Below are 26,013 nucleotides of genomic sequence, written 5' to 3'. Positions count from 1 at the left end.
ATTTGTGTGCACAATTGCATGAGTGTGTGTGGATTTGGGGGAGGTGATGACATAGATTGCTGTGAGACTAGCTTAGGAGTGTGCTTTTTAATTAGGCCCCGCTGAAAAGAGCTTCCTCGTTTATGATTAATTAAAATGGCACTCACTCTTCTCTTCATCAGGGAGGACAAGCAATTAATGCAGGAGTTAACCATCTTTGCTGGTGGTGCATGTTTTAGGGTGGCAGATGAGCAATCAGTCCACACATCACACTCATCATACACACATTTAAAACCAGTCCACACACACACACACACACACACACACATGCAGACCCATTTACTAACCTTATTTCCCATTCAGCATATTTAAGATTTTATCTGAGACCCAGAGAGAGATGTGAGAAGAGTGTGGGGAACTGGTGGAGGACGGCGATGGGGCAGGTGATGTGTGGTGAGGCTCAGGTGATGGGGCAGGTGATGTGTGGTGGGGCTCAGGCGATGGGGCAGGTGATGTGTGGTGAGGCTCAGGCGATGGGGCAGGTGATGTGTGGTGAGGCTCAGGCGATGGGGCAGGTGATGTGTGGTGGGGCTCAGGTGATTGGGCAGGTGATGTGTGGTGGGGCTCAGGTGATGTTTGGTGAGGATGGCGATGGGGCAGGTGATGTGTGGTAAGCTCAGGTGATGGGGCAGGTGATGTGGTGAGGACGGCGATGGGGCAGGTGATGTGTGGTGAGGCTCAGGGGATGGGGCAGGTGGGAGGAGGCATAAGGAGGTGGTGTAGCATGTGCTGTAGGAGATATGTAGGCATTGAAGGTGCACAGTGGCATAATGCTCTGTATCTGTATCTGGGCGCAGGCCTAGCAGGTGATGGAGCAGATTTGAGGTGTGTGGTTGGAGGAGGCATAAGGAGGTGGTGTGTCCGGGTGCATGTCTAGCAGGTGATGGAGCAGATTTGAGGATTTACATTTCCTCATTTTACTGCTGCTTTTATATCCAACACCGTTTACAAGGGAGAGGATGTGAAAATGTTATGTGTCTGATGGAAAGGTGTAGGGTTAAAGACCCAGTGGTGATGTGTGTGTGGCAGGCAGGATGGCACTGTGTGTGTGTGTGTGTGTGGAAAGGAAGAGGAGACTTTGTGAGGGGCCAATAGAGATGGAGACAAGAAAGAACAAGGGATTTAATGGAGTGTATCAGAAGACATGAAAAATGATGTAAGATGTTAGAGATTGCATCTGTCTGTCTACAGTATGTGTGTGTGTGTGTGTGTGTGTGTGTGTGTGTGTGTGTGAGAGAGAGAGAGAGAGGTGTGTGCATGTGTGTGTGTGTGAGCGAAAGAGGTGTGTGTGTGTGTGTGTGAGAGAGAGAGAGAGAGGTGTATGTGTGTGTGTGTGTGTGTGATGAGAGAGAGAGAGAGAGGTGTGTGTGTGTGTGTGTGTGTGTTATAAATAGAGAGATGAGTGTGTGTGCACATACCATACAGTACACTCTCGCTGTCTGACACTTAGAGCCTAGAGTAGATGAAGATCGAGCAAAATCATTCCAGAATTTTACAGAGAAAGAGGCCAATGTCCTTGGGAAGAATACAAAGTGTGTGTGTGTGTGTGTGTGTGTGTGCATATGTGTGTGTGTGTGTGTGCATATGTGTGTGTGTGCATATGTGTGTGTGTGTGTATGCATATGTGTGTGTGTGTGTGTGTGTTCAGCAGCTCCCATGCAGGTCAGGACTCTGGTGAGGTTTAAACTTGGTCTCATGTGGCAGACGTGGACCAGATGGAATCTCTGAAGAGGCTCCCCCTTCCCAGTCAGCTAAGGTCCTGGAACCCACAGCAAATTAACTCACAACTTCAGTGACACCATCTCCAGCGCTTTATAAAACACCATAATGAAAAAGTTTAGTTAAAAGCCTTCTGGGAAATTGGTATCAGCGCCTGAGAAGTGGAATTAAAGCATAATTAATGTAATTATTCATAACTTGTGCAAGAGTGTGATGAAGCCAAAAAGAGAGAGAGAGAGAGAGAGAGTGTGTGTGTGTGTGTGTGTGCGCACGTGTGCATTTATGTATGTGCACATTTGAGAGTGTATATGTGTCTTTCCAACATTATTTTATTTATATAATTTTTTTATTATATTATTTTATCTCATTCTCATGCTTGAAGTTTGGCCTCTGCGGGGATGCAGTCAGGTCCTGCTGGTTCGCCTGGTCCAAAGCTCCTCATACTGCTGCGCCTCTCAGAGGATCAAACTGACCCCAGCTCCTGCCGCCTCCACTCTTTGTAAACACTAGAGATTCTTGGACACACTCTCTCTAACTCTAACTAGCCCCTCTTTCTCTCTCTTTAACTAGCCTCTCTTTCTCTCTCTCTCTTTCTCTCTCTCTCTCTTTAACTAGCCTCTCTTTCTCTCTCTCTCTTTCTCGATCTCTGTCCCGCTGTCTTTCTTTTTTTCTTTTTTTCTCTGTTTACATGTCTGTGTCCCATTTACTGGTGCTATTTAACAGCACTCAAATGTTCTGGGGTGCTGCTTTTGCTATTTCTCTTCCTCTCTCCATCCCCACTCTTTCTCTCCCTCTTTCTATCCCCACTCTTTCCCTCGTTATCTATTTTCTTTTCATCATTTAAATTCTCTCTTTCTTTCTCTGAATTTACATGATCAAAATACCCTTTTTGCTTTTTAAATATTTGTACCTTATTTGTACCTCCATCCCTATTTCTCTCACAAGCATTGAGTGTAATTTGTGCAACTGTTCTGCATTCTACCTTGGTATAAAAATGAATAACTAGTGTCTCTCTCTCTCTCTCTCTTGCATCAGCCTCTCTCTCTCTCTCTGTTTCTTTCTCTCTCTGTCCCACATCTACGTTATTCTACCTTGGTGTGAATATGAGTATGTATTCAATCATTATGCTTCTCTTGATTGCATGACCACGAGGTGGATTCAGCTGAGTTGATAAGGAAGGTGAAGAGATGAGAAAGCATGAAGCAAATGAGTGGGTGACATGCATTCATTAACAAAGAGCTGCTTGTACTCACTACGCTCTACTGTTCACATACAGTATGTGGGTTTACAAAGAGGTTAAGAAGCAATACTCCCTCAAAAATTCAGTAAGAACTAACTAGAATAGTTTGTTTGTGTGTGTGTGTGTTTCTGTGTATGTTTGTGTTTACAGCTTCATTGCACATTTGAAAAACCTCTCCACAGATAATGATTTTTTTCTGTCTACACCAAAATGTTTTTTAAAGCTTTTGAAAAGCAAAGAAGGCCGCCGGGTGTTTTCAAGGTTTTGTCTCCTTCATTGAAGGTTCTTGAGTGTATGGGAACACGAACATTCAAAGGCCCTTTGAAAAGACAAAAAGAAAAAAGAACCCAAGGTGGCCTTCATCAAGGCCCTTCTGGAATGCACTCTCTCACACACACACCTACAATTATCACAATTATCAAAGCAATCACAAATGTACTGCCATGCAGTCTGCAGTGCCTGTGAAGCATTCTCTCTGAATTCCTCCTGAGTTCTGTCAACATTTGCTTAGTGCTTCAGGCAAGCATGGGGTTGCAATGGAGAATGAGAGAGTTTTACATGTACACACACACACACTTTCACTCTCTCTCTCTCTCACACACACACACACAAACACACACACACACAGAAAAAGAGAGAGAGAGAGCGCTGGACGTGAGGAAAATCTCATTTTGTTTAATGAAAAAGTAACACAGCCTTGTGTTGGGGAGAAGCGTCATCCTATTAGTGTTCTATAAAATCAATCTGTTTCCGTTTCTGTCTTTTGTCTTTGATAAAGAACAGAGCAAGATGTGAACTCACAGACTTTTCTGTCACACTCTACAAAAAAAGTGGACAACCTCATACACATACACAGACATGCATTTAGTCACTATCTCTCTCCCTCCTCACACAGACACACAGATGCACACACACACACACACGCTGCTTCATAAAGTCGCCCTCTTCTCCACATACACACATACATACACTCTCTCTCTCTATCTGTCTCTCACACACTCTTTCTCTCCTTCACACATGCACACAGAGCTGTCTTTCCCTTCTCAAACAGCTGTTCTCAAAGGGTGTCAGATGGATCCCTTTTTGCCAGAGAGTGCTGTGGGCAGCTGTCCAGGGTGCTGAAATAGGACTGGATGCTGTTCAGCCTGCCACGGTGCTGACCATGCGGTCTAGATGCAGTGTGAAGCCTCGCAGACAGGTCTGTCCACACAGCAGCCATCTTAGTAACGCCTGCGGGCAGATATTTCAGTCATGCAAGTCCTGGTTCCTACCTAATTTGATGGGGCAAGGGGCATGCTTAAAATTACATATCTTTACAAGGGAACAGTCAAGGTACATGGTGACTAAGACATGCTAGTGCAGTCATACATGCTACTTCCATAGATAAGAATGCCAGTTCAAGCAAAGTTAAGTCAAGGGAAGATGAAGAGGGAATAAAGTCATGGTAAGTGCTAGCATTTCAAGTTGTTAGTAGCTACAAGCTGACAAGCATTCTTAGTGTGTCAAGAATTACTGGTAAAATCTAAGAAATTATAAATAAATACTTGTTGACTTTGTCTCCAACAAAAGATTGCATAAATTCTTTTGAGGTTGTTTTGCCTTCCATGCATGACAGATTTGATGTGACTGTTTCTATGGCATTCACGACAGTAAATCAAAGAACATTCATGGGAGGGGAAATGTCAAATATGTGTTTACCGGCGAGGCATTTAATAAAGGAATGGGCTTTTAGTCCCAGAGATGCCATGCCAAGCACAACAGGACTTCCCTTTCGTTTCTGAGTGGTCTGTTTTCTTGCCTTTGATACAGCTGAAAGGCTGAAAACATGGAAACTGGAACGGCTCTGACTGTTGTCCCAACAGGAGGGACCCGGAAGTGCACAGACTTACTCATCTTTCTGTCAATATATTTTTTTTTCTCAGGAATCTTTCATGCAGGTATGGGCTTTCTATGAACAAAGCAAGACAGCACATGCATCTATATATCCCATGTTTCAAGCCACTCTTCTACAGTGGCTGTTGTAATGCATGAGCAGTAGCCTCCACATGTATTGGCATTCCTGGTGGACTTGTAAAAAGAGGGATACAAATCGTCTGTTGCCATTTTATCTGTCAACAATGAGGGACAATCCAACCTTAAAGGGAAGCAAATCTGTAGAACAAAAATATACATATTTTTCAATATTTTTCATATTTTTCTGTTATTTTTTCCACTTGTCTATCTATTATAATCTATCTATCTATCTATCTATCTATCTATCTATCTATCTATCTTTTCAACAAAAACATACGTGTATTGGCCTATTTACAGTAATTCTCTGTAAAGCCTCCTTTTACCAATAAAATAACTTTTGTGCCAAAAGTTGAAGAAGATAACCAAATAGCCCAAATGTAGATAAAGTCACAAACATAAAGGAGAAGTGTAGGATAATGGCTTAAAGGTGTACTCAGCGATTGCACAAGAAGTTGCATTTGTTTATGTTTATATTTAAATATGTTACCAGATGCTTTTGTCTGAACAACATACATTTTATTTTAACCAAGGAGCAACGAAAACACACCAGAGAGGTAGCTCTCCCCTCCCTTCAGTATTCCCAGAGAAACTCCTGACAGGGTTTTGTTACTGTTTAGGGAGGGGAGAAGCTGACCTCTCTTTGTTTCCAGTTGTTTCCTACACTGCAAAAATCCTAGAATTCAAAATCTAAGTGAGATAAATAAGCTTAAATCAAGGGAATATATACTTTTTTTCTAACATGTGCTTATAACAAGACAGTTTTGCACTTTTTTTGCACCGTTTTGACCTTGTTATAAGTGAAAATCTTCTTGTTCTGCTGGCAAATCTTGCAAGTGAAAGTTTCTTGTTTTGTGGAAATACTTCTTAAAATAACCATAATTATAAGGCAAGATTTGTCAATAGAACAAAGAGATTTTCACTTGGTACAAGGCTAAAAAAAAATTCTTCAAAGTTCAAAAATGTCTTAAAAAGTACATATTCACTTGATTTAAGCTTATTTATCTCAAACAACTCTCTAGGGGAAATCTCACTCTTTCGGTGGATATCTCACTCCAAAGGTGGACAAAAGGTACTGTAAGCTCTTTCGCTGTAAACACAAATGTCCCATTGTTACATTTCGTATGAGAATTGGTATGCAAGTGTAGCAGAATGAAGTGGTGCAGTGCCCACTTTTCATTCAAGCACAGGTGGCTGCATCGTGAGTGGCTCTCGGTAGCCAGATATGGGCCAATCAGTACAACAGTGCCTGTATTTAAATTCAAGTACCCTCATGGTGCTATGCCCATGGAGGTATTATATATAACTGGAGAGAGTGACTAAGTCCCGCCCTCCATACAAATGAATGGCAGAGGCTAGGCTAGTAAATCCGGCCAATTCATAGTCAACGCCATATTGAACACTGGGGCTCGGATCCAGCGCCAGTCGGCTCTGACCATGCGCCAAGTTCTAAAGCTGGAAATGACGCATGAACCAACGTCGATTTTTATTGGATATTCTGTAAAAATAGAGTCGTCCTCCAGTAAGAGGGTGGCGATAATGCACATACTTTGCTTGCCACGTAACAAGAAGAAGAAAAAGTTGCTCGGGAACGCCAGGAGTGGAAAGTGGAGTCAAGCCCTGAAGCGCAACTTAATTTCATTGGATAACAGCGGCTCTAACTAAGAGCGGTCTGCCTGACGTCCTGCTGCTGCAAATATGCATTCAACATGACGCGAAATATCTGTTGTCGAACTATAAATAAACTATTCGGTTTTAGTGCCATGTGTAGCGATTTTTACAGTCTATGATTAGTTTGTTTTTATTTTATTGTTTGCCAGCATAAGCGACAATTACGTCCCCAACTCATTTAAAATGTGGTGTCTGGAAATACTTTGGGTTGTACACGCCAGATGGTAAAGTAACGTTAAAAGAGAATGTAGTCTGCATATATGATATCCAATCTTCGTTTAGCGTTAAAAATAGCGTTAAAGGAATGTAGTCTGCATATATGATATCCAATCTTATCGTGCTCACCTGTCGAAGTTAGGCTACCATCCAAATGAGGCAGCGGAGTCAGAGGCACAGTAGACGGCCAGCATCGCCAGGCGTCCAACATCGTATGATTGCATACTTTCCGTAAAATCCTACATTATGTCCGAGGTCTGCTATTTAGCCTACTTAGGGCTTATAAGCACAGGTATTTATTTGGGGTAGGCTTATTCGAGGCAGAACTTTATTTCTTACATTGTGCGTTTATTGTGAGACATGCGTTTTGTTTGGAGCGGCATACTAGGCTATCAAAAGCAGACGATTTTCGGTTTTGGTATGGGATTTAATTTACTTTTTGGACTTTTAATATATAGTTAAATGTTGAGACTGATGGGCACTTAAATCTACGGGGTATTTGATGATCACTGTAAAGTTTCGTGTAGTTGAAAAAGTGATGGAATTTCCAGCTGTTTATTGTGAGACAAGGCAGTCCCTTTCACTCATTCATTGAACGTGGCGCTGTGCTCTAATGGAAACCTTATTATGTGGCGAAGTAGCCTAAATTGAGCTATTTTTTTTAATTATCCATGGTTTACTTTTATTAAATTTGTAGGCTGGAATGCCTCGCGGCAATAATTGTGTTTCACAATCAATACACTTTCTTTATTTGTCATATGATGCATAAATAACCATAATATACACGTTTTCTCATAGGCTCCTCAAGAAATACGCACTGAATAATGTTTGGCTGTAGCCGCCCGGATAGGTACCCCCACCACCAACATGTAATGCATGAGTGCTCGTGCCCAACACGGATTTTCATGCATGGAGCTGGTTCCAAATGCTCCATGCGGCGCCATACTTGAAAATGGCGTATGCTAACATGCCGAAGCTAATCTGCACGCTCTTGACCCCCTGGCTATGCCAGACGTCAAAGGCCCGCCCCTGTTTACCTCCCTGACAATTGCCATCGCCGCAGAGTCTCCCCCTCCCCGTGCGGCATCGGCCTCCCGCCGGCTGGATGTGCGTCCAGTGCAGTCCCCGGGGATCACTATGTAGCAGGAGTGCGGCTGTCAATTGGCTACATCGATAAGAAACTTTGCCTACATCATTTTAGCCTACGACTTCTTCACGTGCCCGTCTAATCAGCACCACTGGTCCCACAGTTAACGTGGCCTGCAGCTAGCTTGTCGTAGCCTACGCTAGTGGGATTACGCATAGAGGCCTTGGGCTAGAAGGCCGCTGGAACTCATTCGGGTGCTATAGCGCTCGTTATGAAGGAATGGGTGTTTGACGAACGGACCCCACTTTATTGATTGTTCTACTCTGTTCTGTGTTGTATCGTGTTATTGTCTGTGTTGTTTGTAGCCTATGTTTGTCTGTCTGTTACTTATACACTTGACTGGAGGCCTTTTTCCCTAGTGCAGTTGATCGCCAAAGTGTTGACCTCACTAAGGGGAGGCTGTGAAGCTGCGGATCCTTAGTGTGACAGTTTGTTTCATTGGTTGTTTGTTTGATTTACTTTGTTACACTTTATATGTGAGCTGTCTGTAATTCTTGTCCGTCCCTTCTGTTTAGGTGCCAAGAGCCAAAAGTGGGAGCAGTTCCTGGTGGTGATGGGTTCCCATCTTTGTGTGCTGTGACCTTTGTCTCTCACTGAGTTTATCATTGCCGTGTGTGTGTGACCAAGCACCTGTGATTGGGGTGCCTCCTTCGGATACTCTTTATTAGCCACTGCCCTCCCACCGGTAAGCCTCAGCCCTCTTCCTGTTTTATGTGTATGTGAATTACAGTGTAAAAATAAATATTTTTTTTTTATGGAACCATGTCTCTGTCAGTTCTACGAACCTGAGTGCCTTACTGGGTTAAGGATACTGATCTCTGAATTATATCTTTGGGTGCAAGTCCCATCGTGGCGTAGTCAGCTATTGTATAAAATCTATACCACTTGCCACATTTGGCGTAGTCGGCAGGATTGACTATCAGCAGAGAGAGCGTTCTATTTTTTTTTTTTTGTGGTGTTGGCTGTTTTGTAATCTGTATTTTGTTTTCTGTGTATGATGTTGAGCAAAGTTTTTTTTTTTTTGTTTAAAGGCAAAGCAGCAGTTGTTCTTTTGGGGATGGGTAACTAGCAGTGGGGACGGGTAACGCCATCATGGCCTGGCGTCCATGTTTACTAGGGCCTTCTGTTTGAAGCTGTTTGGTGTTATGGTCATGCTCAGTCCCCGTCAAGGGCCACAGGTAAGTGGTTTTACCACCTCACACATCCGCTGTTGGAGCCTGATGTGGTGCTGTGTGTGAGGTGACCTCCCGTCAAGGGACCCAAATGGTGAAGGCTAGTTTTCATGTTTTGCTTTCTCTCCCTGGTAACTTTGGGATGAGGTTGTGTTTTTAGGACTGGCACTAGGTCCAGGGTGTCCAAAGGTAACCAAGAGTGTCTCCAGTTGAAATCTTTGGGTCATGGATCACCGGCAGTCCCGTTAAGGGCCACAGCTAACAGGTTGGTAATCCTCTGGGTGCGCTGTGTGAAGCGGAAGGGGAAGCTGTGTGGCTAGGTGAGGTCCATTAGCGGGATTTTGTATGGAGGCCCTCTTGGTGGCCATGTCGGCTCTCCCTATTAATTTGGGGATGAGCGTCATTTTGCTCAGGGTGTCCAGCAAAAAGAGATGTTAGGAATATTTGGCTTGTTTTCTTGTAACTTGCCTCAGTTGCAGAGGTTGGCCTACTGACCACTCTGCTGGTGTTTTGCAGTCTGTCCCACTGGCCAGACTGTCATCCCTCACCCTATTTGTGTCCTGTCCGGTAGCAGCACCGGTAGTGAGTCGTCTGTAATCCTTGTCCGCCCCTTCTGTTTAGGTGCTGAGAGCCGAAAGTGGGAGCAGTTCCTGGTGGTGATGGGTTCCCATCTTTGTGTGCTGTGACATTTGTCTCTCACTGAGTGTATCATTGCCGTGTGTGTGTGTGACCAAGCACCTGTGATTGGGGTGCCTCCTTCGGATACTCTTTATTAGCCACTGCCCTCCCACCAGTAAGCCTCAGCCCTCTTCCTGTGTTATGTGTATGTGAATTTACAGTGTAAAAATAAATAATTTTTTTATGGAACCATGTCTCTGTCAGTTCTACGAACCTGAGTGCCTTACTGGGTTAAGGATACTGATCTCTGAATTATATCTTTGGGTGCAAGTCCCATCGTGGCATAGTTAGCTATTGTATAAAATCTATGCCACTTGCCACACAAGTGTTTTCTCTTAGTGAAGCAATGGGAATATGCAGGCTCTATGCCCTACCAATGCATGTTTATGTGTAAGGTGCATCTAAAGAAGTCATTGGGTAAGTGTAGTGTACGGCAGAGCATCATTCTCAATATGTTTCATCAATTACTGTACCACACACAGTCATATCAGCAGACTTCTAGCCCTGTAAAATACACGGTGAGAGACACTCAGACTCACAGTTAGAGAGAGAGACAGAGAAAAAGAGAGAGAGAGAGAGTGAGAAGGAGAGAGAGAAATGCTGTGAGGCACTTTGCCGCTCTACTCTATGTGGGACGTGTCGACAGGTCATTCAATTTATAGCCTGCTCAAATGTTTGTCCACTCTGAAAGCCACAGGGAAGAGGGTAGGGATTGTTTAATACCCATCACACCACCTCACACACACACTCACACACACACACACACCACCCTCTGTCTGCACTCGTCCTCTCTCTTCATCTCTCTCATGGGCAATCTGTACTCTGTGAGTGTATGGATGTGTGATCTATATTTCATCAGGTCTGAAGGGCCGAGTCAATCCCTTTAACTCCAACTCCCTCCTCCAGACCCACATGCAGGGCTGGGCTGGCCTTTGTGAGAGAGAGAGAGAGAGAGAGAGAGAGGAGAGTGAGAGAAGAGAGAGAGGAGAGTGAGAGAGAGACAGAGAGGGGAGAGTAAGAGAGAAACAGAGAGAGAGAGATAGACAGAGAGAGGGGGCAGTGAGAGGAGAGAGAGAGGAGAGTGAGAGAAGAGAGAGAGGAGAGTGAGAGAAGAGTGAGAGGGTAGAGTGAGAGAAGAGAAAGAAGAGCGTGAAACATGCTTAGAGCGGTGGGCCCTTTTTCACCAGGGGGGCTTGCAGAGAGAGAGAGAGAGAGAGAGAGAGAGAGAATAGAGAGCGAGAGAAAGGCCCGCAGATGCAAGGCAAGCAACACCCGCCAAGTGGATTAATTAATTAATCTCTCCCGAATAATTCTGCACAATATGCTTTGGAATGCTACTCGTAATAGCACATTCATCAGACATTTTCTATTTGTGTGTGTGTGTGTGCATTTGTATCCAAGTACTTGTTTAGGGAGCAGAACAACTAATGAGATTGAGTGGTAAATTGTTCTACTCCACTGAGTCACTCACACACACACACACACTCTCTCTCACACACACACTCTCTCTCTCACACACACACACACACACACACACACACACACACACACACACACACACACACACACTCAATTTCAATTTCAATGGAGTTTTATTTGCATTACTCAGTGAAGCAGTGTTGCCAAAGCAAACATATAACAAAACAATAAGATACAATATTTGTAAAATATAAATAATAACAAATTAAAAAGTGAAAATAAGAAATAAAACTTGTGATAAATTAACTAATATGTAACCAGAATAAATATATCAACCGTATAGTTATTAATGTGCTATTATGGGTAATAATTAGTGATAGAAAGTAAAGTATGTCACAATGTGGGTCACTCACTTTCTCAATTTGTGACAGGTTAACTTTTTAGACAACCTTTGTGCTCTCCCAATAAGTATGGGAGCTTCAAATTGAAGTATAATTTGGCCACATTGTTGAACATGTTGATTTCTACCTGTGTTGTATTGCATTCCATCCCTCCATAAAGGGGACTAAAACATTTTTTATCAGAGCATTTGGTACCTGATTTTATATTGACCTTGCTAGATGTTGCTTTTAAACTTGATGGCTGCTACCTTCAAGTTTAAAAGCAGTTACAGTGCTTTACTCACTTTATGTTAAAGTGTTTTACCCAAAAGTTTACCTTTTTAGTTCCTTTATTGTATTGTTTCGGTATTTGTTCTGTTTTGTTTTATTGTTTTATTTAGTCTTTTATTTAGCCATTTTTATCCTGTAGCAATTTAAAATTCCTTGCAAATTTCTTGAAAAGTGTGTTACAAATAAAATCAATTATTATTATTATTATTGTAGAGCTCTCACCTCATCTCCTGGTTGGCTTCTTTGATGTATTTGACATAATGATAGCTGCATGCTGAAGTTGCTGATCTGATTGATCCGACTCTGAAGCTGACATACATTGCTGGTTGTTTCTTCATTAAACAGGAGGTAGTCCTGCTCCAACAGAGAGAGGTTATCTTGTAGGGCCTTCCTTTGGCTGGGATAGTGGACTATGGCCTACTATGAGAGACATTTAAATGTGTGCTGCTTGTATATGTATGTTGCATGTGTCTGTTTTCTCTTTGGAAGAGGTATGGTCCAGTTGAAGGGGTGATTGCAGACCCTATAAGCCCATAGCTTTGCTTGTTCAGGGAAGAGCTGTAATTTGAATAGACGTGTGTCTGGTCTTGTGAGCTTGTCTCATTTGCCTAGTCTAAGTGACTAACTGTGTAGTCCATTGCGCTCAACTCATTTTTTTAATATTTTGCATTTTTTTCTTTATTGAGAAGTATTTTATTTATCCTTAGTGATTTGTCCACCTTTACTTACATTATCATTGCCTTATTTTGGCCTTATTTGGTAAATGAATAAAATCCCATCTTCCATCTGAAATTCTGAGTGCTGTTCCATCTACCTCACAACCGCCCGACACATCTAACCTTAGCAATCCCCCATTACTATTCCACACCATCATCTTCAGCTGCTTTCAAATAGAACACAGTTCAATGCCGTTTGTATCTCAGGGAACATAGAGGGTCTCCCTGGTTGAGATGGGTGGAGATAAAATGACCTGTGCACACTACCTCACACTGGCATCAAAGCTCTAACCTGCCATCATTTTGAAGACAAAATGCTGCAGACACAAGGGTCCAATTACGCATTTTCTGAAGTATCCCCCTTCTAGCACAGTAATCAATAACTTACATGGTTTATATGGGCAACTTCTTAAAAAAAAATCATCAAAAGTAAACATGGCTGCTCACTTTACAGCTTCATTAAACTCAACAGGAACAGTCATTGTGATGAAGACAGCTACAGAAGAAAGAGTCTTGGAAAAACAAAGTTGATAGCTATCCACCTGCCAAAGTCTTTCTGATTTGATTGCTTTTGATTGGCTTTAGCAAGTCTCCATGTTCATTCTCTCCATATCTCCCTATGCATGTACTTGTTCCATATTTTAGTCACATGTCTTATGTATGAATACAGTATATGACTGGGAGATTTAATCAGAGCTAGGGTCAAGAACACATGATTATTCCACCAAAAGATATTATGTCTGGTGTGAATGTGAAATGGTCTGTGCATCTACATGTAACAAACATGTTGCCATGTTAGCGTGTGAGTTTATGAGGGCGCTAAGCTGTGATTTTCATTTCAAGTTAGGGATTACACACCGATGCTGAATACACACTGCATAGACACTTTAGAAATTGTGAGCAGGGATTGCATGGATTTGTGAGTAGTTGTGTTTTGTGGAATGCAAACAAAAGTTATTGGTTTTTGCAGAGATTAAATCTAAATGAAAGAAAAGAAAACCAAGCTTAAGTCACCATCAATTCTCTATCGGGCATTCTCGAAGAAACACACACACACACACACAGAACACACACACACACACACACACACACACTCACCCATTCTATATCTCTTTGTTGATCTGTCTTTCTTCCCACTTCCTTACTGCTTATCTTATGTTCCAAAACATCTTCCTGGCCTTGTGATCTTATGACACATTACATTTAAACATTATTCAAAATTATTATGAAATGCTCAAGGCTGACTGTACTCATTGTTCAGTTGTGAAATGGCGATGGTTAGGCTTTCTCCAAAAGCCCCCTTGGACATGGACAGGGGCGAAGAGGCAGGTCCTTGAGCACCCTCAGCACCCCCTCCTCTACACGTACTGTACATGCACACAGACACACAAAGACACTGACTCTCTGGATCACTCATGATTAGCTGCATTGAGTCATACAGCAGCAACCTTGACAGCAGTTTCAACTGATGTCGGAAACATGCGATTCCAATATTGTGATTTTAGAGCCATATTGGAATCGTCAGCCGTGAGAATTATGTTTATAATTTATGTTTAAATAAAAAATACCTGGCTCTAGATAGATCAAGACGTGCACTGGTGACAGATGTGTTGGAAGAGATATTGTGAGCATTAAGTTCACTTTACTTGGTCTGTTAGCTGAACCATTCAGCTGATGTTGAGAAATAAGCCGTTTATATGTTTTGTCTCATCTCGTAGTGTTTTTGAAAACAAACTTGTTTGGTTATACACTATATTTGTAGCATCTGCTTTTCAAGTAACATGATTTTAAAACGATTTGACTGCTAACAGCGTTACAGTATAAGTCGATTTTAAAACGACTTGACTGCTAACAGCGTTATAAGTTGATTTTGTTTCCACCAGTTAAGCTCTCAAATCTTATCTTGCAATAGCAAATGAAAAGGCATGTTTTCAAAACATTCCACTGTTATTAAGGCCTACATTGTGTCATGGGCGAATGTTATCTCTGTCCACTCCTGGTTGGCCTTGGCAGGCACTAGGCAAGCTATTAAAATTGCTTCATCTGACTGCGCCCATTAAATTATTCGGTAATGCTTTACAATAACATGTGCTTATTAGGTATTAACAGTGCATAATAAGCAGTTAACAGCTGGTATGATATAGAACATTATCGTAATATAGAATCAATATGAACATTTTCTTCAAAAGCACAGACAGGAATATAGCTCAGTAAGTAAGAGGTCACTCTATGATGCAGGAGACCGGAGTTCAATTCCTGCTCGCTGCAGCAATTTTGAAGGTGCATTTCTCACCGTTAATCCAAGCTAGATAGGCACAGATATAGAGATAGAAGGTAGGGCTTGTGGAGCTATAGGCTACATGGTCCTTGCTTTAGAATGGGGGCTGCAAAATTTACTACAAATATGGCTGCAGTGAATAAAGTAGGGTACTTTGTTGCTCCAACCCTTCCAACGTTAATGGGGACGGATGTTGACATTTTCCGTATTTTGCGTGAGAAACCCGGGAAATCTCTCTTATTTTCATTGTTCAATGTTGACAGAGCTATGGAATGAAAGTGAACGTTATATGGCGACAGAAATCAACAATCAAACAAGCCACTTTGATTTTTTGACTCGATTTTGACTTGATTTTCCGGTGGCCCCGTTTATAAATAACGAACGGTCCCTTACGTTAACTCAAAGACGCACACAGAGCAGGACACACTGGAGTGCTGGGTTGAGATGAACAAAAGAGTGAACTGAGGGCGAGCAAACAATTTATCCTGGTCTGAGCCCCTGCTCCGGAGCTACAGGGTTTCCCAGCAGGTAAACTGGGTGTGGTTAGGTGGCAGAGCCAAACAATGCAATTTCTCCACAGCACTTTCACCTAATCCCTCCTTACACTGACAGACTTTGGAAAGATTTGCAAAGATTTGGAAAAGATTTTTGAAAGACTACAGTCTCAGACCCTCTCACATCTAAAGACAAGTAGTAGAGTTTTAAGTCACAGACTATGATTTTGCAATGACAAGGGATTTTGCAGAGTCACTATTTACAAGACTGCAACACGATTCCTTTAAATTATTACCCATTGTGCAATAGATAAACAGGAACTAAAAATTATAGCCTACTAAACTCAAAGTCGTATTTTCGTGTTTCTGCAGCATTGTTTCATGCGTGGCATCCTTAAAGGGGTGGTTCAGGATTTTGGACATAGGACCTCATTTCCAAGTAAGCAAGTGTGATATTTATCAGTGGAGACTGTTTTCAACATGTTTCATCCAGTCCTTCTAATTGCAGAGTTCGCAGGTGCTAGGCTAGCGCAAGTCAACGGTATGTGCTAGCCTGCCACTAAAGACAGTCTTACCCACTCCAAAGTACACCCGAGGCAAATAAATTATAACGCCAGACTATCGATGTAAATGTCTGTATTGACAGTGTTATTTCTAACGTTATTCTATCCTTGCATTTCAACGATCGCATTACATTTTGAGGGACTAGTTTCTTAGCAGCGGCGGAATTATACTTGCTCCGATTAGTAGTACTGCGCCGAAAAGTAAACAGTAAAGCGCACTCCAATGGGGATACCTAGTAGCCATGGTAATATCAGTCCGCCGCTGAGTTGCAAAATGACTACTAACAACTTTAGGGACCAAAGTATAACTATTGCAACGCGATGCAAGGGTAGTTGTATTTCTTACACTATTCTATCAACACAGACATTTACATCGATTGTCTGGAATTTGCCTCAGGTGTACTTTGGAGTGGGTAAGACTGTCTTTAGTGGCAGGCTAGCACATACCGTTGACTTGCGCTAGCCTAGCACCTCACGAACTCTGCAATTAGAAGGACTGGATGAAACGTGCTGAAAACGGTCTCCACTGATAAATATCACACTTGCTTACTTGGAAATAAGGTCTTATGTCCAAAATCCTGAACCACCCCTTTAACAGATACAGAGTTGTTCTGTCAAGTGGAAGAGCCGACTAAATATGTATAAGAAATGACAAATATTATAAGAATAACAAATAATTATAGGCTACAGCTGTGTCGGAGTCAATAAGATAAACAGCCTATAATATATATATATATATATACACAATAGCATGTGCAGCTTGATCCTAAAGTTCTAACGGGGATTTGAACACTCAATCTATGAAACACCAGTACAAGGCATTATCCCACTGAACCACTAACAATCATACACATTGGGCAGTCACATTCACATGGTGAAAATGTGTGTTGGTAAACACACAAGAAAAACTCCTACATACATACATTTGACTATAAAATGAAGGGCTTTCCTGAAAGAGTACACCTGAAATCTTTTTGAAATTCTGGGGCAATTAGGCATTTGTAGAGAAGAACACTAATGGATGAAATATAAATATGATAGACTTAATGATGAAGGGAAAATAGTGAACAAAGAAGTTCCCCTAATGTCAGAGTGTCTCGGCATTCTGATTCTTGGCAACTAATGACTGTGTATGTTGATTGCCTGATGTCATTCAGGTGCTGTTCAATGGTGTGAATCTTCAATAACCGTATTCGAGCCTAAAGCACTACTGGGGATTTGAACTCTCAACCTAACAAACACCAGCATTAGGCATTATCCTACTGAGCCACTGACAATCCTACATATTTGGCAGTCACATTCACATGGTGAAAATGTGTGTTGGTAAACACACAACATCAAGAAAAATCCTAGCATACATTTGACAATAGAATTAAGGGCTTTCTAAAAATAGTACAGATCTGAAAATGTGCACTGTTAATGGTATCCACATAATGATGGTTGTATGGTTGTTCTCCAAGGGAAAAAAATTACTCATATAGGAATATAGGTGATATAGGAGAAATGGGCTGAGTGGTCGAACTTTATTGTTATTATTATATCTCTGAAATGGAACAACATATCCAAATTCTTTTGATAACTTTTGTGAGGCTTTGTCTAAACATTGTCTGTGAGAATTTTGGTGAAGCTTTGATAATTTTTGAAGCCTGTGAAACTTTTTATGATGTTTGGCTTTTCTCTGAAATTGTGGCAAAAGTAAACATTTTTAGAGCATAAGACCAGGGTGAAAAAGATGCATCTAAATGTAGAGATTAATATGATGAAAGAATTTTGAGTTTAGGTCAATCTGGTAAGGAGAAATAAGCATTTTTGACAAGAGCGCCACCTTTGGGTGCAGTACCCCAAATTTTGGGTTATGGGTAGTGGGGGGTACTGGTAACAATACTTGAAAATCAAGTCAAGTCAAGTCAAGTCAAGTCGGCTTTTATTGTCAATTTCTTTACATGCACTGGTCATACAAAGAATTGAAATTTCGTTTCTTACTTTCCCATGCAGACATAGACATGCTTTAAATACAGACATAGACATACTATAGACATAGCCATAGACAATAAACATTAAATTAAAGTGCAAGACTGAAATATAGAACATGTATGTATCAAAATAGAAATATAGGACATATATATATAAAAAATAGAGGTAGTTGTGTTGTATATTTATATAGTCTTAACAGTTACATGAAGTTTAAACTTGTGCTTGTGTGACCTGTATATTTACATTGATATGCAGTATGCAGTAATTTCAAGTATATCAGGCTTGATGTGAAGCAGCAAGATGGTTGGAGCTGTGAGTGGTTGTACAGTCATGTGTTAGCAGTGTGAAGAGCAGGGGGCTGAGCACACACCCTTGAGGGGCCCCCGTGCTCAGGGTCAGAGTGCTTGAGGTGTTGTCCCCGACACGTACTGCTTGTGGTCTCTGCAACAGGAAGTCCAGCAGCCAGTTGCAGAGGGAGGTACTGAATCCTAGCTTGTCCAGTTTGCTGATGAGTTGTTGTGGTATTATGGTATTGAATGCTGAACTGAAGTCTATGAACAGCATTCTCACATATGAGTCTTTATTGTCTAAGTGGGTGAGGGCTGGATGGAGGGCAGAGCAGATTGCATCCTCCGTGGATCGTTTGGCTCGGTATGCAAACTGGAAGGGGTCCAGGGTGGGGGGTAGGGTGGCTTTGATGTGTGACATGACTAGCCGTTCGAAGCACTTCATGATTATGGGCGTGAGTGCTACAGGACGGTAGTCATTGAAGCATGATGGTGATGATTTCTTTGGCACGGGTATGATGGTGGCAGTTTTGAAAAGTGATGGGATGACTGCTTGCTCCAGAGAGGTGTTGAAAATGTCTGTAAAAACATCCTTCAGCTCTTCTGCACAGTCCTTCAACACTCGTCCTGGTATGTTGTCTGGGCCTTAATGGTGGCTAGTGTCCTCTTCATGCTGGCAGAGGACAGAATGTGAAGTTTCTAGGGCTTACGTTTTATAGGAATATAGGTGATCTAGGAAAAATGGCCTAAGTGGTCTAACTTTATTGGCCTATACCTCTGAAATGGAACAAAATATCAAAATTCTGACCGATAACTTTTGTGAGGCTTGGTGGAGTGTGAAACTTTTTATAATGTTTGGCTTTTCCATGAAATTGTGTCAAAAGTAAACATTTTTAGACCATAAGACCAGATGCATCTGAGTTTAGAGATTAATATTATGAAAGAATTTTGAGTCTAGGTCAATCTGGTAAGGAAAAATTAGCATAATTAACTTTTTTTCCCAACAGCGCCACCTTTGGGTGCAGTACCCCAAATTTTGGGTTACGGGCAGAGGGGGGTACTGGTAACCATACCTGAAAATTTGAAGAGTTTTGGAGTTACGGTTTAGGCTGCAGTATGACTTTTACAGAATTTTGGCCAAAAATGAACGGTACAGAAACAATAGGGGTCCTGCAGCCTCGCTGCTCGGACCCCTAATAATAAGAAAACTAAGAAACACAATGGGTGCCTTCGCAGCTTCGCTGCTTGGCCCCCAAATAGGTAAGAAAGGTCTTATACAGTAAGCGTATTAGTTATCCACCTCTTTGTCTTATAACTTAACAAGCTAAATTAACTATAAATTAATTAATAAATTAATTATAAATTAACAAGCTGCTCGTTAACACTTACAACTCTTAACAAATATGCTTGTAAGTAACTTCAAAGGCTGCTTATTAACACTTACAAGCTGCATGTTAACCGTTAGTTAATGTTATTAAAGGATAACAACAGTTAACTAACTGTTAGTAATGAACTGTTGACTACTTATAATGCACTGTTATTCTAAAGCGTTACCAATTATTCTTATTTTGAGAAAAGAATCTTAAAGCATGCTATACACATGCACAATAGATATAGATTTCACCTGGTGGGGTTCAATGATATAGTGTTATAAGATTTGGTTGTAAGATTTCATATTACATTTTGTTTGAATAAGGATCGCTATCAACAGATTAAGCTGTAAATTATGTCGTCATATAATGTTTAAAAATCCCCTTTTATATTTGAGTACCTGCCCCTCCAAAGGTGTCTGCGCGGTCCTATTTGTGTGTGTGTGTACTGTATGTGTGTGTGTCTGTCTGTATGTGTGTGTGTGTGTATGTGTGTTTGAGTGTGTGTTTGAGTGTGAGTGTGTGTCTATCTTGATTGAATGTTGTGAGCCTTAACATTCTTTTATGCATACAATATGTGCCATCCTCCATCTTTGGCTCCATCATTGAGAGAGGTGTCATTTACCATTTCTCTGGGTACTCATCACTGTCAACAAGAGAGATAGCAACAGAGAGAATGAGATGGGTGGAAAATTGACTTCCGTATAAAATGGTAATGACTTGTTTGATCTTTCCACATTATCCAAGTAGCGGAATTGCAAGTCTCTGTGGTTGTGTTTGCATGTATGTGTGTGTGTGTGTGTGTGTGTTTGTGTGTGCATGTGTGTATTTGCATGATTGAATGGCTGCATAAATGTATGTTTTTATGTGTAAATTGATTGAGCAAACTCAGTCGCCCTCAGTCAAAGGTTCAAATGAGAGGTTGAAGTGATGTCTCCATCTCTTCATTCTCCAGGAAATCATCCACTTCTTTTCCCTCTCTCCTTTCTCCCCCTTCCTTCTCTACCTCCGATCCTCTTATGTCTTCTTCTTAGAAGCTGTAATGGATGAAATCCATTCAGAAATAAGCTAGCTAGAGAATTAATAACAATTGATCTGAAGTAAACGGAAAGAACTGAACAACCTGAAACTTAATCCACTGTGAAATAATGATCTACTGTTGTGCATCAATTTTGATGTTGTTAAAGTCATATATTGCCATTTAAAGGCCCAATCTCCATTTGCTGTTAACCAATTTAGCAGGCTCCTTGGTCCCACATAGCAATTGAAGTGCCTCCTTAGCTAAAGGTCAAATATACAACTTGTTAGCATGTGTCATTATGCTTTGTATGGTGTCATGCAATTTCTGCATGAGAGCACATTACTCTATATGGTGATGGGTCATTGGTAAATCAGGTGTGTGTGGGAGTGTTTGTGTGTGAGTGAGGATGTGTTTGTGTGTGTGCATGGGGCGTGTGTTCTTAACGCGACATTTGTATCTGTGAAAAGCAAAACTTTCACTCGTCCTCCCATTCTCTGCCTCTGTCCGTGGGTGTGGAGATGTTTGTGAGCGTTTTTTGTGTTGGCCAATTAAGCAGCAACACAGCTCAAAGCCAAGCATTCCGAAACTTTTGTTCAACGCACAAAACAGCACTTCTAAGCAAATGTCTTTCTCTTTCCTTCTTTTCATCTGCATGTGTGTCCTTTCTTTCTCCTTTGGTTTGTCTTTGCTTCTCATGCCTGCTTTCTTCGGCTGTCTTCGCCTCTCTAAAGTGACTGGGGCCAAACCCACAGCTTATCATGCACGTCTCCCATGGTGCAGTGCAACATATGTGTGTGTGTGTGTGTGTGTGTGTGTGTGTGTGTGTGTGTGTGTGTGTGTGTGTGTGTGTGTGTGTGTGTGGGGGGGGGTGTTGATGTGTCTGCTCTGTTTCATCACTGGAAACCGGAGGAGAGTAGGTGGGGAGCACAGACAGATATCTCTGTCCCGCCTGTCACTGCAAATGCATACGTATGGTGCAAAATGATAACTGTCATACACACACACACATTTGGGCTACCCACACATAGACACTTACATGCCCCCCCCCTGCAAATGCATACGTATGGTGCAAAATGATAACTGTCATACACACACACACATTTGGGCTACCCACACATAGACACTTACATGCCCCCCCATGCAAATGCATGGTGCAAAATGATAACTGTCATACACACACACACATTTGGGCACACATTTGCATACGTATGGTGCAAAATGATAACTGTCATACACACACACACATTTGGGCTACCCACACATAGACACTTACATGCCCCCCCCGGACATTTTGTGAATACCTTTTTTTTTTTTTTTTTTTTTTTTAAATATGATTTTTTGGGGGCTTTTTGCCTTTATTCGGATAGGACAGTGAAGAGAGACAGGATGGAGTGGGAGAGAGAGATGGGGTGGGATCGGGACATGACCGCAGGCCGGACTCGAACCTGGGTCCCCGTGGGCACTTTGACCCGTACATGGTATAGGCGCTGTAGCCTGTTGCGCCACAGCGCCCCCCATTTTGTGAATACCTTTAACTAAATGCACAATTTCTGCACACTTTCAGTCAGGGACAGGGCCTACACTATGCCTAAAACACGCATGCATGATCTGTTACCTCACCTATTATCCAGACACATTATATTTAAAAATTCTATTTTGTGTGGACAACAATATGTAGGCCTATCCGACCAGATTTCCAGCTTAGTGCATTAGCCGACAGTGGAGGCAGTAGTTGTGCTCAAACTGTGGGTAAGAGCCAGGCGTGTTTGGTGTTAATATTTTTTATGATGATTTACACAGCGGTCACATTTTGTGAAGATCTGCCAGGGAAATTTTTGCTTTCATAAATGGCATGCTTTCTCACAAAAGCATAGAATCACTGTGCTCAACTAGCTGCCTACGATGAAGCATTCTCCTTCACCAACCTACAAAGAAACTAATAGACAGTAATGCTAACTGTAACAGCATCATCCCTTAAAAAACATCAGTCCTGCTAATACAGAATGCCTATTCATACAGGGAATATAGGATAAAGCTTTAGAATAGGCTTTTGATATCCTGCAATGACCACACTGCGAATCTCCTATATCTCATATCTGAATCTCAGTCATAACAGAAGTAACACTAAACGTTTACATTACGCATATTTATATTTAACTGTGCATGATAGCAGCTAAAAGCCGGTATATGTCAGCTAACATACTCCCTAGGGTTACTTTCTTTCCTTATCTATGATGGTGTTGTCTGGTAGGACACAAACCTCCATACATCCGCAACCTGAAGCTTCCCCAGAGACCTGGGGGATGTTTTTACATGTGAATCTGTATGCAAATCCATGTACAGTATGTATGTTAATGTGCAGAGTGTTCATGAATGGAACTCTGGATATGTTCATGTATGAGACGACATATGCAGACATGTGAAAGAGAGGAAAGGTCGGACACACAGGATGAAAAGACCATTAAAAGATAGAAAAAGAAAGACAGAGAGAGAGAGAGATTAAGTGAGAGGACTATACAAGAAGAGAGGAGAGGAGAAGAAAAGAAGTGAGATAAGAGGAAAAAGGAGTCTGGAGACGGAGAGAAGTAAAGGATGTAGCCAGTGGCGTCATGCCTATTGAAATAAAGGAGGTGGATTTTTCCTCCCTGATATTTTTTTTGATCATAACTTTGTTCCTATTATGCTCCATAATAAGCCAGAGCCTATAACGACTCAAATGTATTCTTCTGGATGTGTAAATAAACCGTACCAAAATAGCTGAAGACCAGTCAGACCGGTGTGTATGTTCCTGTAACAACTCACATGCACATTGAACTTGCAATGTTTTGTTGTTGAACTGTTACAGTTAACTTTAGGCTTTGAACAGTTGAACTGTTACAGTTGTTAGGATGTAGTGTAGCGCTATAGAGTAGACACGACACAAAACACTTCCACATCCCATGTGCCAGGGGGCAGTGTGTTGGCAAGCACCTGTGTTTGCTGTGAGAGAAGATAAGCAGATGCATGGGGGCTTGCTGGCTCTCTGACACAACACCCACGTCAACCGACGCGAGAGGACGCTTATGGGGCTCTGTTGCTGAAGCGCGTAGTTTAAACCTACATACCTACGGGAGCGTACCTATGTTCCCCGGGTCCTATGTTCCCCGCTTTGTCTGTGACCGGGGAACATAGGACCCTTTTTTAAAACCCTAACCATAACCCTAACCCCGAGCGGGGAACATAGGGATGACCCCCATACCGACCATTAGAGGTCTGCGCGGGACTGATTTTTCAGTCCCACGCCCGCCCACTCCCGCAATATTCTGTCCCGCTCCCGCATTAATGTGTTATTTTTAGTCCCGCTCCCGCCCGCATCTGTAACATGATGTCCCGCTCCCGCCCGCTAAAGCCCGCATGCAGGAGGGATAGCCTATTCAGTCTCACGAAAGGAGCACACACACCTGAGAAAGACTCCAGATGTCAGTTTCTTGGTTCTGAATGTAGGCTAACAACTGAAGTAGGCCTAGTCTGGTGCCCTCTTCCTCTGTCATGCTTTCGATTTCGAGTTTTGACAATGAGCAGCAGGAACAAATTGAACCCACATAAACGACAATATAGGCTATAGGGCTGCTATCCGTCAGTTATGCTTAAACCCCGTTTTGTAATGCTGCCTAACAGAACATCCAGCTGAACTATAGTGATGAACACTACTTTAATCATTTCCATATTTAATTTTACGCACATATTTAATTTGCGGGAGTGCAGTGAATCATAGGTTTGTCCTGCACCCGCAAACACATCCCGCCCGCTTTCAAAAGTTGTCCCGCGCCGCACTCTTTTGCGTCGAGACCCGCGGGAGTGCAGACCTCTACCGACCATCATCCAGCTGAGGCTGTTTTCACAGCTTCCGTGAACTAACCTACCACTGTTTGCGCTGGCCAGGACAGGGCCGGCCCCGACAGGTAAGCCTCACACTGTTTTCTCCCTGGCTGCATACACCACTAGACTCATACATATGCCATTTCTCACGTCAATACACTACACCTTAGTTTAGTCATCCCTAGACAGATACTTAGCTATTGAGGTTGAGTAGGGGCGTGTGAAGTTCCGGGTGCGGTAAGGACGGCTCTTGTAAGGTTTAAAGGAGCTGTCTTTACACAGTTTAAACAGATAAAGTCAATGGTGTTGAAGTGGTAGTAGGCTAAACAATAAAAAGTAGTGGAATTAGTTGGGGTTGACCTGGACATTTTGACTTGATGATCAAAAAGTTAGAACTATGCTGCCCTACAAAGGCAAAAGGCAGTAACTGCATTTTTGGTCAAAAATGAGTTATTGTCATTTTTGGGATATTAAAGACTTCCTTTATCATGTGGATAAATATCTATACTCAAAGTGACTGTTTTTTCAAAGAAATAGAGGGTTGTGTTCACAGTAACTCCCAAAACCATACTGCCCTACAAAGGCAAAAGGCAGTAACTGACCAGAGTGTCAAACTGAGAAAAATGACTTTAAAGTTGTTTGATTTGTCTACACAAATGTATTATAGGTAGAGCAATGAAATCTGTGAGCAACAGAGAGAAGTAAAGGATGGAGCAGTGTAAAGGATGGAGCAACAGAGAGAAGTAAAGGATGGAGGAGTGTAAAGGATGGAGCAACAGAGAGAAGTAAAGGATGGAGGAGTGTAAAGGATGGAGCAACAGAGTCCTGAGACAGAGAGAAGTAAAGGATGGAACAACAGAGTTCTGCAGGAAGGTCACAGTGTGATTTTATCAGAGAGTTGCACTGTGACCAAGCACTTTGTTCAGGTTTAATCCATTTTCACAGGCACACTCACACACACACCGGTACACACACACAGAGGTCATACGCACATACACACACTCACACGGACACACACACAGAAGTAGGACTGCTGTGATAGAGATGTATAATCCTCAGGAAGATCTGAGCTTTGCAGCGCTCCTCAGCTCAGCTTATTTACAGCATAAATTATTAACAAATATCAACCCAAATACAGAATTTACGATAAAATATTTAAACCAGAATCACTCTCTTTCTCCCTCTGTGTTTTTGTGTGTGTTTATGCATTTGCGTATATGCATTTGTGTACATGTGTATTTGTGTGTGTGTACGTGTGTACGTGCATGCATGTGTGTGTGTATGTGTGTGTGTATGTGCGTACATGTGTACCTGTGTATGTGCATACAGTATGTGCATGCATGTGAGTGTGTGAATACAGATTCTGCATTCAGGGTTAAATGACACAAAGGAATATTAAAGTCTTGTAGAGATGGATAGCCACCACATTTTATTTTATATGTGGTGATAGTCACATCATGATGAGGTCAT

At 42.0% G+C, this 26,013-nt stretch overlaps 1 protein-coding gene across 1 annotated transcript in view; it reads left to right on the top strand.

Moving 5' to 3' along the window:
- Positions 1–413: 413 nt before the first annotated feature.
- The window catches only part of LOC125300232, a 34,399-nt gene continuing 8,799 nt past the window's right edge, over positions 414–26,013 (top strand). Inside the window, exons 1-2 of the mRNA XM_048251965.1 lie at positions 414–649; positions 2,141–2,257. Of these exons, the coding sequence (XP_048107922.1) occupies positions 414–649; positions 2,141–2,257 (353 nt within the window). The remainder of the gene's footprint in view (positions 650–2,140; positions 2,258–26,013) is intronic.

Source organism: Alosa alosa, chromosome 9, assembly GCF_017589495.1.
Source record: "Alosa alosa isolate M-15738 ecotype Scorff River chromosome 9, AALO_Geno_1.1, whole genome shotgun sequence".
In the NCBI taxonomy this organism is placed as follows: Eukaryota; Metazoa; Chordata; class Actinopteri; order Clupeiformes; family Clupeidae; genus Alosa; species Alosa alosa.
Note: the sequence above shows the minus strand (reverse complement) of the source record. Positions and strands in the feature narration are given on the sequence as shown.